We start from the raw sequence: 21813 nt of genomic DNA on the forward strand, positions 1-21813 counted from the left end.
AACCAACAACATCCATTACTGTAACTCTCTTTCCTCTTCCCTAGCTTCCAATTTCCAACACACCTTACGACATCAACTTCTCCCACCACCACCGCCCACAATTATTCCCGATCTTCATTTAATATAATTTATTAAATATTCATTATGATAATAATTATTATTATTATAATAAAACTTGCTCATATATGACGTCCATGTTCATCATTTTTAATATTGCGTAATTTAATATAATATCCTCAAATTTAAAGAGTTGTGGTCATCATTGGCATTCAGATACGCATGTATCGTAGGATTTCAAGTTTAGATGATAAAAAATATTTTCTCGTGATTATATCATAATTGTTAATAATTTATACTAATGGATGGGAATAATTATAATTTACGAGCATTGAATTTCAGAATCTTATCATGTTGTAAAAAGTTGCTGATACCATGCATTGCATACTAGCACATCATAATGAATTAATAGACAATATTATATAGATTTGTAAAGTATCTCTTGCGCCCCGCGCTCTAGCTACATTCACGAAACTGTGGTATAGTACAGTGTTTTCAGTGCTTCAAAGCAAGAACAAGAATCATATTCAGACAAAAATATCAATTTTAAAATAGATTAAAACAAATTAGTGGTTTTTTTTTTAATTTGAGAAACTGGTTTGAAGTATTTTTAAAGCTTGAAAATACAGTTATATTCTATTAGAGTATCAAATTAAAAAAAGATATATTCTATTAGAATAGTTTATATGATCAATATTTGGGTTTTTATCCATAGGTGAGAATATACACATTAGTATGGTATTTAGCTTTATCAGCAATGTTCTGCATTAAAACTGACATACTGGATCTCAATAATTAAAGGGATTTCAGTCACTTATCTCACAAGCTAATGGACTAATCAGCAAACTGAAAAAATAGAAATTAGAAAATTGTACAAAAAAAATTTTAAAAATGTTAAGATAAAATTAGTGGAATTATGAGGAAAAGTGAATGCATTAATGCAATAGAAAAAAAAAGAAAGAAACTTCATTTATGTCATTCCAACACCAAATAAAGCATAAAGAAACACTTGATATCTTTAAACTTTTTCAACAAAAAATATAAATATTTCAATACTAACAAAGAGTAATTGGTTCACGGATTCATTTACTTACTACATGTTAATGAATTAGACGGAATAAAGTCGTATTTAAATAATTAACACATTAATAATTATAAATCGTTTGATTTACGGATTAAGAAAAATGTATAAAGGTTCAATAATGTGAACCAACTTCTATTTCCAACTAAAGATTCCAGAAAATAGAACTCTTCCAAAGTTTCACAAAAATATAAGTTTACTATTATTCAATCTTTTGTTAATATCATATTTATGTTACGGTGACAAATTTTAGTAACTTACAAATAACTAACCAAAAAATATTCTCATTTGTGAAAGTAGCAATTTTATATAATTTTTTATGACAAAATAATCTTTTAATTTTATGTTTAAATACATTTTTTAATTTTTTTTAACGCTTGTAATCCTTATGCGTGTAATTTTGTTCCTCTTTAGTTACGTAAGACTAAGAGAAAATAAAAATAGCATGCTTACGAACTAAAAAGGTATATATTTAAATCATATGGCCAAAAAAAATAACTATAGAGATTAGATTAATAATGTGTTCTTTATTTTTAAGTACACATAAACTAATATTTTAAAAAAATATTTTTATTCAAATGTTTCTTTAACAAATGTAGAACAAGAAGAATAGTTATAGTATAATATAGAATACCTTTACTCTTTTATCCTGCAACCTTATTTATGGACCTTTATAATATGTCATAAAAGCATTAAATGAAAAAATAAATATATTTAATATCTTAAATATTAAAATATTTAATATGATCTGATGAAATATTTAAGAGAGTTAATAGAGGAATAATATAATAAATTTTATAAATATTATAACTAAAAATACTTTTGGTAATATTTTTCGTACTTTAATCTGGGATCAGTGGTACTGTTACTGTTCTTTCCTAGTTCCAAGACAAAAAAGTTTTGTCTTATGTTCATCTTCTTCTCTCCTCGTTTCTCACCAAAAATATTCTCTACTCATTTTCTTTTTCTATTATAGCTATTGCAATTTGCTAGGGGTGGCGAGACTGATACTATTCCGTTTCAAGTCTAATTTTTGTTTAAACTGAATAAAAGTACAGAAAATGATAATTTTTTAAATATTAATATATTTACATACTTAAGATTAATTTTAAATTATTTTTCATCAAGAAGAGCTTTATATATGTGATAAACTTTGCATGAACTTATATTTGAAACTCATTCTCCAAAATTTTCTTATGAAAAACGGGCTATCTTTGAGAAATATCTTATGCCAATTCAACTTATATTAATGTATACTTTTATTCATCATCGAACTGATAGCATTTTTCCAATGGTATACAACTATTATAAAGATTTTGACAGAAAAAGAAAAATCAATTAAAATCATCTTAAATAATATAAAAAAATGTTTTCACCTTCAAATCAACAAAGTTTGCATTAATTTCTATTATTTCATGTTAATCAAATTACAATTATTTTATGTATAAAATAAAAAAAATTGAATAAGTTATACGTGAGTGTTTCTTTAAAATAACTATGAAGAAGTTAATTTTAATTTATTGATAAACCTTTTTATTTTCTAAAAATATTTTTTTGAAACTCATCCCTAAATTATTTATCATTTGTGCCACTTTTGCGTATACTAAAAAAAATGCTATCTTTATGACAAATAGGATAGTTGAACACCAAAAAATTTGAAAATTGCGTTTATTTTACACAAACAAAACGTATTTGTTCATTTTGCTTTAAAAAAATGCAATATGCATACGGGAGAATGGATAATTATAAACTATATATAGCAGAAAAAAATAATATTTTACATACAAAATGATGGAGTGTGAGGAAGTTGACATGATATGTAGAATCTTTGATAATGTTAACAAAAAAAAATTTGAATATAAATATAAATAAATAATTTGATTTTAGATGGCAAAAATGAGTAGAACTTTTGGATTGCTTATGATGGCACTGAACAGCCATGATGAAGCGTGTGGTGGCTGAAGGGGACAAAATTATATCCCTTTCCTCACTAAATAAACAACACTTTCATTAGCTATGCCAAAAAAAATACCCATTTTTATAAAAAAACTTACTACTAAAGGAACTTCATCACTCACTTTCTTTTCTTTTCTTTTCTTTTCTGACCTTTCTTTTGTATTCTTCTTCTTTTCTCACCCTAAGCAAAAATAAATGAAGTGCTAAATTCTTCGAGCTTATGAAAGTCGAAAAGACACTGCTTCTTGTGTTCAACGACCCTATGATTTTCAATCAATGACCACCACCTAATCAACTAAAGCAACATCCACACTGTTCAAACCACATTTCCAATTCATGCTTCTTCCATAAGCTTATGTTCTTCTGTTAACCTATGTAACCATGTCATTTTGCTAAGGTTTGTTTGTCTCCACACAATTTTATAGGAACAACCTCGTCATACATAGCCTCGTAGCTTGTTCGTTGAGATTTTAACCTATGAATTTCATGCACATTTCAATCGACAAAATTTATATATATAATACTTTTGTTTTCATATGGATATTTCCAGCTAATAAAACACGAGTCCATACAAATTTACATCATTTTCAGTCTAAAATCTATATAAATTATTTTTCTTATAAAACGCTTTATTTTCTACTAATTTTTATTTAATATATAAAATTTAAATTTAAGAATTTAGAATGTAAGAGTTTATGTTAAGTAAATTTCTTAACATTAATATGTAGTGGGTGAAATAATAAACTCAACAAACAACAAATATTGTTAGGATAGACTCTAAACTAATTGTAATATTATGTTAAAAAGTGAATTTTAAGTTTAACTCAACCCCACAAAATCGGCTTGTAAGATAATGTTTACACCCACTTATATACTCTAAATTGGTCTCTTATCTCTAGTCGAGACTTTCAACGGTTCAAACCATTACGTTATAATTAAGATAAAAGAAAAATACATAAATTATGTCTTTTCTTATTTTTTTGTGTTTTTTAATTATATTTGACAACTGAAAAACAACACACCTTTTAGGGTTTTATTAGGCAGAAGAAACATGTTTTTTCTTTCTCCTTTTTGGTTTGAAAATTTAAACAAAAGGGCATGGTCAATTGAATAAAGAATATTTGAAATGGTGAAATTGTAGGCAATTGAACATAAGGTCCTACACATGATGAATTGGAGGAACTATAGGGATTTTGTTTTGACCCTTTCAATTTGAATGATAATGCGTCGAATTCAAACAATGCAACTTACCTATATAATGTTTGGTTTTAATCTGAGTTGAAAGTTTGTATGGTTTGGCCTTTAAGTGAGGGGCGATGGGTCCTATATTATTGGAATAAGACAGAAAAGTATTATGATCAGTTATTACTTGTTATCGTGCCATGTTTCTCTTTACTCCAACGCTGTCACATGTAATTGTGTTTCTCCTTCTTCAATTTCCTTTCTTCTTTGCTTTTTGTTTCTCGTTTTAGCATATAAATATGGACTTATTTCACATTTTCATTATCTAGTTTAAAAGTAAAAAAGATAAATAATATATAAAAAACACAAATATTAAATTTAAGTTTATGTATTAAAATTCTATCATTGTCTTGTACAAATAATATTACCTCATAGTTAATAAATCTTTTTAGTGTATTTCAGTAAAAGAAATTCTAACATAAATAACTTTTACTATTTTTGAGATTGTGATAGTTTTGCAATGTTTAATATAATATTTTTTAAATCTTAATTAATTATGTTGTGTAAATAGTTACTTGCACTCAAGATTTGACCTAAGTATAATCAAAGGGGTATAATTGAGATGGTTTTGGTTCAAAGTTCAGAAAATCTGGAAACTGATTTGCTTGTATTGTAAGTGTTGGTTGATTGCCAACATATTGTATCAGCAAAGTTGAGGTAGGGTCATGATGAGGTTGAAAAAAATGGTATTTTTATATGGATTTACCTAGCAGGACTTGCACTGGGCTAAAAAGCTTAATTCACTCATTAAATATTTATAGTTCAAAATTATAATTACATTTGGTTTAAATATATTATTTTTGTTATTTTGTATGTCTAGTAAATGCCAATTATAAATAAAAAAATAGATTAAATGTTCAAATAATTTTGACGGTGATACACAGCAAAATTTTACAAAAAAACTCTAAGCGAAGATAGAGAAAATGAATTTATAGGTGAAGAGAATCTGTGAAATTCAATATATGTTGAAGGAAACTATGCTTTTAAAAGAGAAAACAAAAAGACTTATTGAGAATAAGAAACTGGGCACGAGTCTATTGAAGCTATTAAGGAAGTTTGAGAAAGAATAATCTTATCGAAAAAGTGCTTACTTGAAAGAAAAATGCAACTTGTGTAAAAAGATGAGCAAATAGAAAGTATTTATTTTATTTTATAGCAAAGAAAGATGTCATTTTTCATTGGTTACTTATGTTTTTTAATGTCACTTTCTTTCACTTTTGTTTTTTAATGTCACTTTCTTTCATTATTCTTTCTTTTGGTAAACAAACATAAGGTCAGTCATCTATCATTTTCATGTGTTTGATAATTTTATCACTATGTTTTACTAGTTTTCTTAGAGTTGGAATTCAACATAGACAAAACAATTATAATATATTTATGATTTTATATTTTATGGACCAACTGTTTTTTATTTTATCTTAATTGTATTTTACTTTTGAAAAAATATTTTATAAAATAAGGTTTAGGAAAAAAATATTTTTTTATTATCTGAGGTGATCCACTTAGATTGATTAGTTCATATTATACCTACACAAATATCATATCATATATTTAATTACATGATAATCATTATATTAAGAAATGGTTTAACTCAATTTTATAAAATTGACTTATAAATTAGATCTACACCTACATATAAACTTTAAATTAGTCTTATTTCTAATTGATATAAAATGTTTAAAATATTACAACTAAATAAATATTCATTTTGAACTATTTTAAATCACATGTATAAATTTATGTATGATAAACAAACTTATTTTATTTCAATCGTATAAGTCAGAATTGTATATTTATCTATTATAAGTATGTTGATAGTCTCTTATAACTAAACAAATAAAACACAAATTCAAAAAAATTAAAAATAATTAAGAAAAATTATAAAAATTATAATTTTTATAAAGTTAAACTCAAATATAAAATTTATTTATAATTAATTTTTATAAATATTCATTACTTTTCTTAAACATTTTTTAAGTCTTTATAACTAATGTTATGAAATAGAAGAGTAAAGTATTAAGTAAAAATACTACTATTTTAATTTTTTTAATTAATTTTAAAAAACTAAGATTTCTTTTAATTAAGCATAAATTGTACTGGTAAATAGTTTGAAATAAATAATATGTTCACAAACTTGATTTCTTTGTCTCTCGGGATTAAGGTGATAGATGAGATGAGATGTGTATGTTTGGTCCCATAAATTATTCACATTCCACTTAAATTTCAAGTCAAACTCATTAAAAAAAATGAAAAATAAAATATATTACTGTTTTGACTCGTGTCTTTCAGAATGTGAAAACATAGTCTGCACTTTCTTTCTCTTATAGATCGTGTAGATAAAATTTTGATTCTCTTTTACTATTTTTTGACAAAACATTGTTACTTAATTTTGTAAGAGATTATTTTTTTCCCTAGTGAGATAATCCTAATATATAAGTAAAATATAGTGAATATATATATATATATATATATATATATATATATATATATAAAGTTTTAAGCTTGCTGAAATTAGATCTTAATTTTTTTTATAAAATAAATAAATTTATGAATTTTTTATAATGTATTGAATTTTAGGTGTTTTCTTTCAGAAAAATAAATAGACTTGACTTTCATCATTTACTATATATAATATTATTTTTTCTAATTTATTACATTGTAGACACTTAGCTTCTAAGAAATAGATATTTGAGTTCTTTAGTGAACTATTTATATGATTTTTTCTTTTCTATTTCAAAAACAAAAAAAAAAGTGCTCTGGTGGAACAAAACAAATGAAGTCAAAAGTATGTTGATTTTAAATAATGATTTTGTAAGAATGATTTAAAATTTATTTGTAGATAAAAAACAATTAATTTATTTAGTACAATAGGTATTGACATATGTTATTTTTAATATGATAAAAAAATAATACAAAAACTTTTAACTCTTTTAAGTTTTATTTTTATTTTATTAATAATTTAGATAATTGAAAATGTGTTATGGTATTTGATATTTAATAATTGTTTCACGTGTTTATTAAAAAAACATAATAGAAATATGTATTTAGTTGTATATTAACGTTAATTTTTTTTAATAAATACATTAGAGAATTATTGAAAACGAAACTATTTCATTATTATTTACTTTTTTAACTAATGAACACAGCATATTTGCAGCGCAAATACAGGGATAATAAATACAATAACTTTTATGAGATTGTTTTAAGTCTTTTGTTATATTATAGAAATATATTTTTTATACTCGATTGATCTACAACAACAAGTTTCTATTTATCTCAACAGGTTATTTATAATTCTCATCTTCATTAACCATTTTTTTATAATGTATTATTATTGTTTATTATAAAAGTTGTTTGACTTAGTCAATTTTATTTATTCTTTAAATATATATTAAATTGCATAAGACATTAATAAATAAAGTAAAAAAATTTATACTAAGACTATTGTGTATATAATATGATTGTTTGGTTAACCACTAATCAAATAATCACCAGGTCTATAAGCCGATCGATCAGATTATAAACATAATTAAAATTAAAAATAATTACATTAATTCTAAGCTAAATAATAATTAGATCAATATTAATAAAAATTTCATTACAAAATTATAAATAAATGTTAGATATTCAAGTAGTTGATTATATTAATTTTATATTTATTGTTAGTGTTATAAGAGTGACTTTAACATTAGAGTGTTTTCTTACGTTAGTATTAGAATTTGATGGAGCAAACGATAAGAAAAAAAACTAATGACTTAAACTTTAAAATTTTAGAGCTCTTTAAAAAGACAGACTTAACCTAGTAAAATGTATTAATATTATTATATTAAAAATAAGATTGGTTGGTCCTAAATAAGGAATGAAATTTGGGAGATGTAATTGAAAAATTAGTTATGAAAAAGAGAAGAAAGAGAAAGAGGAAGAGACAAAGGTGACAGGAAGAGGTCCACTCCACCGAGGTGGTTCACGACATAAGCCAGGCTTTAGTGATTTATATCTCAATAATATTGTCCAACAAAGCGAAACATTCACCCTCCTCTTACTCACTTTTCCCATCTTCTCTTCCCACCATTCTCTTCTTACTTTCAACATCCAACACTCTTCTCTTTTCGGTTCACGCTGCTCCATCTTAATTAACCTTAACACTTACTTATCTTAAACATCAAAACTACACTTATCCTTAATTTTACATCTTTTTAATTAATCACTAATCTACTTCCTTTCACACGTGTCGCCTTCTACTCAAACATTGTAGTGCAGTGTACTGCTGCTACAAAAAGTCTATTCTACTTTACACCTAAGACCAAAGTACAACCAGCTTTCCAGCACAGCGTGACATATGCTACATAATATAATTATTTTTTTCATACATACTTACATATTAATCATTAACCATCTTCAAATATTTCAAAAACACAATCTATATTTCTAAAGTAATTTAAAATTGAAAACAATATTTTCACGATCAACTGTGTTTTTTTTTTCTATAAATCACGTTGTAACATTTTTTAATAATAAAATATATTAAACTTAAAAGTTCGATGATTGAAACTCGTATACTTATACATAATTATAGATTATATGTAATTAATCCAGTGAGTAAAAATTGAAAAAAAAAAAAAGAGTTAAAGGGCCGTATAATGTGTTATGATTATGGTGGCATTTGGTGAATTAATTGAGGATTGAGTTGTTTAGAAAGTCAACTCAATAATCTTTTTGTATTTGTGTGGTCACTTTTCCAGCTGTGATTCACTGTAATTAGTCAATGGTTGATTCTGAATTCCCACCTAAAGGATGAATAATTAAGCATTGATTAGAAGCTCCATTATCCTTTTGGTTTCTCTTAAAAGAGGTGAGAACGAAGACGTTGTTGGGGAAGAAGAACATATTGTTATCATAGCTTTCCCATCATCACTCACATTTCAAGTAACATCATCGTCAATGCTCAAAATTTCTTAACGAATTTCTCATGCTAATTCGAATTCATTGTGATTAATTTGAATTTGGCAAGGACTTCTCAGTATCCCATCAAATTTTTTTTGGTACACTCAATTAAAGTCTCCGGAAAATTATTTCCGTAATAGAAGTGGGACGATTGTCTACCGAGAAAAAAAAAATGGATTTGTTTTATTATATTCTATTGTTCCAGAAAATGATTTGTCTCTCAATAAATGAAAAGAAAAAACAAAGTTTGAAAACAATAATTACTATTTATCAAATTTTATTTAATTATAATCCTATATTTTATTCTTGTTTTTCACGTTTAGTTTCTTTTTTATTTTCATCGTAGTTTGAGTTTGTTATTTTTAATGTGGTTCGTTTCTTTGATCTTGTTTTCTTTGTTGTATAGTTTTCTTTGTATTTTATCTTCTTCTTTTCAGTTGTGTTTGGATCTCTCTTCTTTTTTGTGGGTGGATAAAGAATTGTGTAGGTTTAATACATATTTTGGTCTCTCGGTTTGTAAGGTGTCTTCAAAGTTGTCTTTCTTTTTTTCAAAACTTCACTGACGTCCTATATTTTGCAAAAACGGTTCACGTTAGTCCCTTTTGCTTACAGCGTTAAAAAGGCTAACGACAGACTTGTCCCACTGATAAAAACTTGATGACATTGTGAGGTCATTTGAGGTGTTAACTACATTTAGGTTTAAAATGATGTGGAATTTCCATCAACGCCATCTTCTTCCTCGCGATTCAGACACAACAAAACCCAAAAAATTTCCAAGTTTTGAACTCCCAAATCGCATAGCAAAACAACCTAATCGCGCCGTTGCCATGAACCCTAGCTCACGAGCACCGCTGCCATGAACCCTAGCTCACAAATGATATGTGCAAGCACTTGGAATGAGAGGCATCCATTTTTGTCTTGAGGTTTGTCATTTCATTATCCATAATGACAATCTTAGCATCCATTTTTTAATGCGACCTTCATCTACCCCTTTCCTAAAATTCTGATCCCTTTCCTCCAAACTTTCCCTCTCAACAAATCCAGTAGATGAAAAATGTTTGATGCAATCAAGAAGCGATATAGATAATAACATAAAAATCATTAAATGAAATGAAGAAAATGGTGGGTATAGATTTTGTAAAGAACAAAATTATAGTGGAAAAACCCTTCTACAACAACCGCCAAGCTCCTACAAAGAACTACTGCCCCCACCCAAAATAAACATGTTTAATTTTTACCCAGAGGACTTTCTACTCTGCTTGCATTATCTAATAAGTGCACCATACTTATGTAACTAACTTTGCCCCTATTCCATCTCTCAGCCACTCACAACATCATTCTCTGTCCCTCAACCATTCAAGAAGATTCCTAAAGATATTATGGATCTGTGTGATGTAGGATACTGCACAGAGCATAAATTGCTCCCTAAGATCTCAACCGGTGAGATTTACTTTAACAACAAGGGTAAGCAGGCCCAGTCTACAAAGATTTTCCAGACAAGCAGTTGCAAGGCTGTGAGAACAGCTGTCACAACCTACATCACAATGAAAACAGGAGAATAATGGGGGAATAAAGACACTAACTATAGGGAAAAACACAAGACCCTCTTTCCTTGCTATGTTAAAAAGTGAGAGCAAAATTAAACACAAAAATCCAAAAACAGAAACCATAAATCACCAGTGAACCTGGAAGAAACACGTTTGTCTTGTTAGGATGTAAAAGAAATGGAATGTATAAGAAATACAAACGAGTATATACGACACAAGAAAATATGAGTATCCTTTTAAGTTAAGGGGCAAACCAAATTTTAATGCAGAGGGGTGAGTATTGAAGGTAATATGCGGATATCACAACCATGGTTTCTCACAATGTTTAGTTGGTCACCTTTTGGTTAAGAGGTTAAATCCCATTGAACATTCATTATGTGTTGATATGACTAAGAATCAAGTGAAGCCTACAAATATTCTATTGACTCGGAAAGAAAATAATGATTGTAATGTCACAACAATCAAGCAAATTTATAACGTAAGGTATACATACAAACGATCATTGAGGGAATCGAGAACTGAACTGCAACAATTGATGATGATGGTAGATTGTGATAACTACATTCATTGGAGTAGATTTGTCGACAAATCTAAGGTGGTAAGTAACCTCTTCTGGACATATCCTGATGTAGTGAAATTATTGAGTGCATTTAATATTGTGTACCCAAAGAGTCAAATATTCAACCATTTTCGTTGTCTCAGCAAAATTGGCATCTTTGAGTTGCTCGTACATGTGGGCTAGTGCAGCCCCAGGCATATCTGTTGCATGTGTGATGTCTCTAAAGAGCATCGAGTACGATACTCTAAATCAATGTTGCACTATTATTCGTGAAAATAGTGCTGCAACTAGATGTAACAAGTATACGCTTGTGCGGCGCAGTCCCACTGCTAGTGCTCACAACACTCATTATAAGCATCTCTAAATCAGCTCACCCTAACATTTGGACCACGTGCTTATGTCATCTCAACTTTAGCCCTTGCGCGATCCATACCCAATAGTTCCACAACAACAAATCGAGCTTCTTCAAATTCCAACAAGTCGATTGGACATAACTGTCCCATTGTAGGTAGGTGAAGCAACTATGACACATAAGCTATTGTGACGATCATCTCACTTATCGGGAGATGGAAATTATTTGTCTCAAAATCAAACCTTTGTCGTTGTAATCGTAGGAAATATCACATAAGAATGTCAAACCAGAATTCAACAAAAAAATTTAGAATTGCCTCATGACATATTCCATTTTTTTATTTTTATTTTTTTCCATGGGAGATTAACTTCGATCCTACACAAAAGTATTTAATATAAAATTCATTCAAACTACTTATTAGCCATTAAAACTCAAGTATTGTACTAGTCTGACCCTATCATAAGACATATGTGACATACTCCACATAATGAGTCATGAATGATGTATCGTGTGAACCTCCAAGGAATCTACCTACTTCCTCTTCTTCTTGAAAGACATCTACTACTCAACAACATGATGTTGTTGTTCAGTAACATAGTGGTGCTCCTCATAAACATCTTTAGATCGCCTTTACGAATTGATGTCATATGTCTAATTCTTTCTTCACCTCGTGAAGAACTCTTTTCTCGTTAGATTCACCTTGTGTTATTGTCATATTTGTGACAAACAAATTTATCAAATGTTAAAATATTAAATTAATCAAATATTAGAAACTAGGCAAAAAAAGTAAATTGAAATTAAAAAATAGGAAAAATAGAAAAATCATAGGGAAGCAAGGTGCAGCAGCTAGGGTTTTCAAGTAAAGAGTGTGAGTAAATGTGTGTGCTGGTATGTGATTCAATAGGAGAGAGAAAAAGTAAAAGGTTGTTAACTTCAGGTGAAAATTTTTTACCCTGTCAGAGGGTTATTCTTGTCATTTTCATAAATTTTAGAGGTGCATGGAGAAGCATCCCTTAAAGTTTATTGAAGCCCAAGTGATACTGATGAACATTTGAGGCTCACAGTTGCTTCCTGGACAGGGGATCCAGTAGAAAATGGGAAAAGTCCCGTTGTTTATAACTTGTGAAATTAAATAAAGATATGTTTTGTCAAATAAAATAATCAAATTTGAATAATTATAAAATTAAATGTTAATTTTACTTAGTCAAATATATTTAAAAATAATAAATAAAATAAAAAGGTGGATTGTTTAAAATATAATAGTATTTTCTTAGAACTCAAGTTAATGAAGTTGTAAAGCCGCTTATTTTCACAGTAACTCATTTAATTCAACTCATCTTACTTAAGGCTAAAGGCCCAACTTGTCTGCACATGGGTCGATATTTTCCTATTTTTCTTCCCGCTTCACCCCTATTACTAACTGCACTCCTATACTAACATAAAAGAAGTAAAATTAAACGTTATGTGGGTGCAGTTAAAAATCATGATGGTGCAGGAATAAAAAGGCATATTTTTTTCTCAAAAAATAATTTCTATGTCTTTAGAAATGATGACTGTGTATTTAACATAACTAAAATTTAGAGTCATTAACTTTTAATATATAAAATATATCGTGACATAACTTTATAACAAAGCCATAATTTTTACATATATATTAGATTTGATGATAAACAAAATTAGTTATGTGATATTTTTCCAATATTAAAATAAAATTTAAAAGAAAGGATTAAAAAAATAGATTGAAAGATATTAAGAAAAAAAAATACTTAAAACATTATCGTTGAAAAGAAAAAGGATAAAAGCACACCTCACTTTCCGTGTGTTTTTAATAAAGTAACATTCATTACCCGTATTTCATATTAAAATGTCATATTGACTAAAATTATTATAATAATAGGGAAAGCCAGTGTCACTTTCTGAAATTACAATGAAGATGCACATAATTTATTAAAAAAATATATATAAGTGTCTATATAAAATTTAAATAAGATGTAACTATCCTCTAATTAAAAACATTAAAAAAAGTGCGTATTTAAAACTATAAAAAATATGACTGTGGTTTAAAATATCAACAATTTTCTTTACACAATTGAAAGACAAACCCGTCTAACATTTATTATTTTATTGAGTTGGTCAATTTTAAAAATAACAGGTTTAACAAGTATCATTCATGATAAATATAATTAATTTCACTTTTTACATATCTCCTTCTTTTTCTAATAAAGAAGCCATTTTATTCCTCATTTTGGCTTTCTTGCAACCCAACCAACAAAAATGAGTGAAAGATTACGTATATGTTTTTTTTTTCTAATGTTTGATACATAAGATCATATATTGTAGTGTTGTAGGGTTAATTTTAATAATATTTTTTGTTTTATTTATTTCTAATCAAACAATATCTTTTTCACTTATTTTCTTTCTTTCTTGTGTTTATTTTCTCCTTCCCAAAGGGAAGATTAGGCACATGCAGCAGGGACATGAAATGAAGTGTGCTACAGACGTAAAAAAATGTCAGAATATAACATGCGTTTCACGTCTATCACACCAATTACGCCCACCATTTCCACTTTCCCTGCTCTTTCGAGTTAGGATAATAATCTGTTTTTATTATGCCAACTAATTAATTTTTTTTTATTAAATAGGTATCATTTTAAATAATTTTTCATATAAATCTAATCCCACTAATAGAAAATGAATTTGATGAGCTAATATAAGAAGTCGGAAATTTCGTTGAATGTTGTTTACTAATTTTGATTACTGATAGTGGGTTACAGCGCAGAATGAGAAGAAAAAGACAAGCATGGTCACAGAAGAGAAGTTGGGTAGGAATGTAGATGAATTGATGAAGCAAGTGGGACTGAGAGAGTGTGTAGTTATTCTTATTAGCACACATGCCGAGGGGAATGTTTACGGGGTCCCACATCGAAAAAGAAAGAGAAAAATAGAAGATAACAATGTATGTTTTGTGTCAGATCCTTGTCACTTTCTTTTCTTCTTTCAATTGAGATACACAAACAAAGGAACACGAGGTGGGACTCAAGCAATCATCAATGGTGTGAGAGAGAGAATCACAGAAATATCAGAATGAATAATTGTTGAACCCTCTTGCTTTTAAGGCCATTTTCATTATTTTTCATGCTATCTGCATTTGCAAACCAAACCAAAATAAAGATCTGTATAGTATTATTGTGGAGACCGGTAGGTGGGGTTTTGATTGAAGCAGCTTTATAGTTTGTAGTTATGATGACTATAGTTAATCAATGTTACTACTTCTTTAATGGGATGTCACGTGAAGATATCAGAACTCTCTCACCTGGCCTTTATTCTCCTCTAGCTAATTACAGTACACCTTCTGCTTCATCTTAACACTTTTTTTTAATACGATCATAAATATACTTTGCTGCAACTCACACCTTCAATTAAACCTCAATCTATGAAAACAACAGTACAAACAAAAGTGAGAGCAAGAAAATATATTCAAACAACAACCACCACCATACATATTCACATCCAGATGTTTAGCATAACATCATAGACCAATTATATAATATAACATATTCTTGTACATTATACGTTTTTTCAGTAGGTAAGCTAGCCAATCAAACCAATTGATGATGATGATGATGGAAGAAATTACATGAAAAGGGCAACTCTTTCTAGCTACTTGTTAACCCTAAAAAAATGGGGTTAATCTTTGCATATGATGAAATCAATGTAATGTAACCCTTGTTTACTTTTCCCAGTACTACTGAAGCCTGGCTAAAATAAGCTTCATTTCAAGATCCCATCGAGCTTGGTCTTGAACAGAAGAGGAGCAAGATACACCAGAAATCAACACGAGAGGAAAAGAAAGCGATGTAAGAATCGACTTTATCGACTGTTAGCCAGTTATGAAGATATCCAAACAAGTAAAGAAGTCTCCGTGATCTGAAGGAAACTCGTTAAAACCAAAAACAGTTCAAAGGAAAATTAACTCAGAAAGCAAGAAAAAAAGAATATCTATGAATTACCATGATCCTCCGCCAAACATTCCAGTCCAATACCCGGTTGAATCTCCTTGTTGCTTCTGATCCATTGTGGTGGTAGTGGAAACCTGTTTTAAGTCCTCAAATGGAAACAAGAGCCTCCCACTTTGAATATTATGCAGGCTGGCGTACCCGTGATCCAAAGAGAAATTCAAGGTTGGCTTGAAATCTTGCAGAGGAAACCCACATGCGTAGGAAGGATTTGGATCGGCTGGAACGGGAACAGGCATGAAGGAATTGAAGCCGGTGGAAGTTGAAGTGATTCCAGTGAGAAGCTCCAATGCAGAAAGGTGTGAAATTGTAGGAGTGGTGTTAGAGGTAGTTGAAGAAGAAGAAGAAGCCGAAGCAGACATGTTGTTGTTGCTACTATTGTTGTTGTTTTGCCGAACCAATTCAGAAATGTTTCTGAAATCTGGGGTTGTGGCTGGGAAACCCAGATTGAGATCTTGACCTTGATGAATGTTATTCTTAGGGTTTTGAGAGTGTGGTGCGATTACCAGATCAGGAAGCTTCTTATTATCTGGTGAATTATTGTGAGGTGTGGAAGAAAAAGTAGAAGATCTTTTGTTCTTCCTGGAGCCACCTCCTACAGGGATGTTTCTGAGGGATCCACCTTCAGTCCAATACCTTCTACAAGTTTTGCAGAAATAGCGAGGCTGTGTGAGGCTGTAGTTGTTGTAGTAGCAGAACTTGGTGTTAATTGAATGACACCTTGGACAGTTAAGAGGTTGTTCTTTCTGTGGCTTTGGCTTCCTTTCCACAGCACCTGCAACCTTCGGACATGTATTTGTCGCTGCTATATCTTCCATTGGTTTCACCACCATCTCCTGCAACATCATGCGCAAACATGTTAATTAATCGAACCATGCATCTGTGTCTGGTCTACATATCATACCAAGCACAAAACATCTCGGTCTAACTTTTCACGATTGAGGAAGAGGGAGGAAATTGTGTGTATAATTCTATGATATATGGCAAAAGAAAAAGATGCAGAAGAAGAAACTAAAGCAGAACTTTTGAAGTGGGAAAAGCAAAGGGAAAAAAGTAAGAAAGCGAAAGGTAGAAAATATGATAAAGAAAATTGATAACGTAGTTTCACTTGCACCAGGTGCAAAAAAGGAATCAAAAAGTAAGTGTGTTACCTGAGGGCACTGAACTGTGTCCATGGAATTGGATGAAGATGAAGATGAAGATGAAGAGAAGATGAAGGTAGGTGCAGTGAAATGAAGCTGAAAGAAGGAGAAATGATGGAAGGTTTTGTATTTTAGTTGAAACTCGTTGCAGAAGCAGAAAAAAAGGGAATGATAGAACCCTGTGCAAGAGTCTATGAATGAATCCAATACTTTTTGCCACTTTATCAGTTTTAATAGTCAGAAAGAAGATAAGGGAAAGTACAAAACATATACATATAATTTCTATTCTAAATATTATATTCTACGTATTCCCAACACCGTAGAATACACGTTTAAAAAAAACGTGGGAATACGTGTACGTGAAATTATATCTAACCAATTCATTTTTCTTTCTCCCTCAGTGATAAATCTCGTCTAAGCTGTTTTAGAAATAAACGAGTGAAACAAATTTATGTTTAATTAAGTTTTAATTTTTTTTATAAATTTAAATATTTTAAATTAAACTCTTACTAACTTTTTAATTTATTAAATATTTTAAAAAATATATTTTAAAATTTAAATATTTTATTTAATTTATTTATTATATCTTAAACGTGTTTTTTATTAATATAAAATAATAAAATAAGAGTTATATAACCTAATTAAAATAAATTAACAAACAAAATTAATTCAAAAACATAAAAAGTATGAAAAATTTATGTATTTAATATATAAATAATTTGTAACAATAAATATCCTATTTTTATTTTTTTTTAAGTTTTTATAAAAAAGAAAAACATAACTTTTCAATGTACTTCGTATAATGCCATAATAAATGTACAAGGCTAAATTATTGAAGATTGAAATAAAAGGAGTTATTATAAAAAGAGAAAATTAATATTATATAAATAATAAATAAAAATATTTTATAAGTGATAATTAAAAAGTTAAGAAGAAAACATGATTAGGGTATCGATAAAACAAGTTAATGTTGAAATAACACTTATGTTAAGGTTCTTTTTTATTTTTATGATACTTGTGCTTACGTATATGAGATTCTATGACAGAATAGCATGAGGAAGGTAAATAGAATCGATTGATTTATTCTTTATTATATTAAATTTTATGTTTTAATATTTAGTAAAATTGGAAATCTTCTTAATTTTATTTTCATAAGTTCTTAATATAAATAATTAACATTCGTTATTAATTAACAATAATATATATAAATTTTAAGTACATTATTTTAACTGACCAAAATTATTATTAAAATTCATCATTCAGTCCTCTGTGTAAAGAACTGGAAGCACAAATAGTATTGGTTTGGATTTAATTATTTAGAATTTGTAAACATGAAAATGAGAGAGTGATTGGCTTTCTCTTCCTCTTAATAAAGAAAAGAAAAATGGATTGAATGTATGGAAAATTATATATTAATCATTCATTTTATTATTTAAATAGCGTCTTTATCCTTAAAATTGTGAAATAATCACTATATTGAAACATAGTATTATGAGTCAATTACAACTTGATTGTTTTAGTAATTTGTTGGTTTAAATATATTTTAATTAATACTTTTTTAAAGCGTAAATATTTGTTAAAGTACCTAATATTTAAAATAAAATTTACCCAATGAACAAATCTATAAACCAATTTTTAAATTTTCTTTTAATGCAGCTTGATAAATCAAATTGAAATTGATCAATAAATTTATTAGAGTTGTCAAAATGGATAACTCGACTCGACCTGACCCGACAAACCATGAGTTGGTCATTTAGTGGTCAACCGAACCTCGTTCGCTTATTAGCGAACTGAAAAAATTCGAATCCGGCCCGACTCACTATACCATGGGTTAGTGGGTTAGACGAATTGACTCAGTGACTCACTTAATTATAAGTTTTTTAAAAATAAAAAATATATAATTTTTTAATTTAAATTTAAATAAATTTCACTATAAAATGATATTAAATTCTAAAGACAATTCAAAAAATAATATATACAATTCAAGCATAATAATCAGTGTATTTGTGATATTACTCATTTTGGAATGTAAAGTTTTATTATTGTTTTATTATTAGAAAACGTCTTAAAAAATTGAAGGAGATATTTAAACTTTTATTGATCTGAATTATTAAACAAATGTAAAATTATTAAATATATCAAAACAACAATATTATAAGTTAGTAAAATAAAATAATTTATTAAATACGTTTACAAAATATTGGAATAAATTAAATAACAAACTAAAAGAAATTAAATAAAATTTCATTAAAAATCTAAAATAATTATTTTAACTCAAAATTCGTCGAATTGATATAATTAAGATCGATCCATACTATTCGTTTTGAATATAAAATATTGAAATAAATTAAATAACAAACTAAAATAACTTCCTAAACTTTTAATCAGAATCTGGCTATATTTTTTAACCATGACTAGTCTAATTTTCCCCAACCTATAGTTTATTGTACGATATATAATGAAATACATTATTATTTTATTTTATATTTATCATCATCCTTTAAACACAATATTTTATTATTTTTCTTTATCTATTCAGAACACTTAAATTGTAGCACACACCTACGATTTCGTAAATTCCTTAATTTACTATTTAGAATTAACAACATAATAACTAAGCAACAAATCTTTTTGATATGACCACTGGAGATTGTTGCAGCCCAACCTCGTAACATTTTTTATTTGTTTATAATCCAATATCGATACACTTCGTTTCCGACACTGCCAGCGGAATTAACGTTCGATTTTGACATTTTGTTACTTTCCCCTCTAAATCGAAGAACAACATAAAAATTAACAAAAAAACATTTGAGATGGATTGCAAGATGCTAATAGATATATATTATTAGAAAAATCAAATTTTAACCCTCTTGGCAAATAAAAGGACCCTTTTACAACTTATTTTAACAATATATTTATCTGGTTTGAGATATTAGAGTATTAGCTCATCATGATCGGTGATTCAAATATTCAATCCATTGTGTATGGAAATGTTATATTTAATGTAATGTTTTTGTGATATTCAGATAATTAATATTTATTTGTGATATTAGTATCTATCAATATTAATATATTCTATTTGATAATGAATATTAAATGTTTTTATCAATTTAATTGAGATATTTTGGTTAAATTTAACAAGGATAATATTAATATTTTAAAATAAAAAAGTATGTATAATAAAATTTTCAAACGAGAACTATTTAAAAAATAAGATATCAATTTAATTTATAATTTAAAATTTTGAGAATAAGTTTACGAAATCTTTTATATTATATATTACTTAATTTTTTTTTTTATTTAATGTAGATCACACTTGAATTCGAAAAATACAATTAAAATATTATGATCTTAATTAGGAGATGGATGTGTTTGTTTTATATTAAGTTGCATGGTGAGGTGTACAAGGATGGGAGAAGGAGAAGAGAAATAGAAAAAATAAAAATTAGTTGAGACACCTAAATATTTTATATTCATTTGATATTATCTTTATTTATTTTTTATTCTTTTCTTGTTGAAATAATATAAAAATTTACATTTTTTTTATCATTATATTTTCGTAATCTGTGTTAAATGAATGTAAAAGTGTGTTATGCTATCATTATTTAAATAAAAACGTGGGTCAGTAGGGAAATTTTGTAGGCATTAGGTGGGAAGGAATGATGATGTTAATTGACTTTGGTGGTAGCCAAAAGGACCGTCTTTCCCACTCTCTACATTTTCATCATCATCTTTTTTATTTTTCAAACCTTTTCCCACTTCTACCTTTTTAATTAGTATTATAATTTCAGTTTTTAGTTCTTCACTTTAAATCATTTATTAAACAAAATACACTAATCATTCATAACCCTATTTTTCCACTATATGCTTCATTAGCCTCCATAGTCTCAGAGTCAATCAACATCCATAATATACGATTTTATTATTTTCTCTGATTTTTTTATTCTAATTAAATGATGCTGAATATGCTTAAATCCATAACCTGGTATAAGTTACTTATTTTTTTATTACCGACACAATCTTAACAGTAGATTAGTAGTTTGTCGAGACCAATTAAGTTAAGTATTTTAAGTAAAATCTTATATTTTAAAGTTACGTTGTACAAAATATATACATATTTGTGTGTGTGTGTGTATATATATATATATATATATATATATATATATATATATATATATATATATATATATATATATATATATATATATATATATATATATATATATATATATATATATGGGGTTGGCTAACGCGCTTACGCCTGTTTTTCAGTTGGTACATTTTAGCAATGTGTACCGGGTTTTAGTAGACAAAAATATCCTTATATATAATGAATTATAAGTTTTAAGGTTAAGGGAAGGGTATTTTAATAATTTTTGTCTTATCTAATTTTATCCAATTTTCAGAAGCATAAAAGAATTGGTAATTGACCTGGAAAAAATCAAAAATACTCGCTGTTAAACAATTTCTTACAAAAAATAATTTTATAATGAGTTTTTATTTTATAATTTTTGTCTTTATCTAATTTTATCTAATTTTCACAAGCATAATGACATCAAACGATTTGGTAATTGACTTGGAAAAAATCAGAAACATTGTTCTTAAACAATTTCTTACAAAAAATGATTTTATAATGAGTTTTCATTTTGTAATTTTTGTCGTATATAATTTTATCTAATTTTTCACAAGCATAATGACATCCAAAAGAATTGGTAATTGGCCTGAAGGGTTTTTTTAGAGATGTTGATTCAACATATACAGATGATGAAGTTAGAGAGGTTAGTGAAGATGGTGAAATTGAAGAGATCTTGAATGAACCTTTGCCTGAAGGTGAATATGTCAATGACTCAGTCTTTACAAAGGCAAATTGTTTAAAGACAAGTGTTTCTGATTTTTTCAATTTGAGCTATAGCAGGA

The 21813-nt window shown here is 27.7% G+C and overlaps 1 protein-coding gene across 3 annotated transcripts; it reads right to left on the reverse strand.

Annotated features, from left to right (window-relative positions):
* Positions 1 to 15196: 15196 nt before the first annotated feature.
* LOC124841598 (Dof-type zinc finger DNA-binding family protein) lies at positions 15197 to 17099 on the reverse strand. Of its 3 annotated transcripts, none has more exons than XM_088095866.1 (3): positions 16906 to 17099; positions 15749 to 16590; positions 15197 to 15536 (listed from the first exon to the last, which is right to left on the reverse strand). In XM_088095866.1, coding segments are annotated over exons 1-3 (867 nt in total). In that variant the 5' UTR covers positions 16930 to 17099; the 3' UTR covers positions 15197 to 15535. The 3 variants fall into 3 exon arrangements, with proteins under 3 accessions (XP_087951992.1, XP_047173852.2, XP_047173851.2); XM_047317896.2 differs by having other exon boundaries at positions 15197 to 15665; XM_047317895.2 differs by having other exon boundaries at positions 15197 to 16590.
* Positions 17100 to 21813: the final 4714 nt, after the last annotated feature.

The sequence above is a fragment of the Vigna umbellata genome, chromosome 8 (assembly GCF_029865625.1).
Source record: "Vigna umbellata cultivar VRB3 chromosome 8, Vumbellata_1.0, whole genome shotgun sequence".
In the NCBI taxonomy this organism is placed as follows: domain Eukaryota; kingdom Viridiplantae; phylum Streptophyta; class Magnoliopsida; order Fabales; family Fabaceae; genus Vigna; species Vigna umbellata.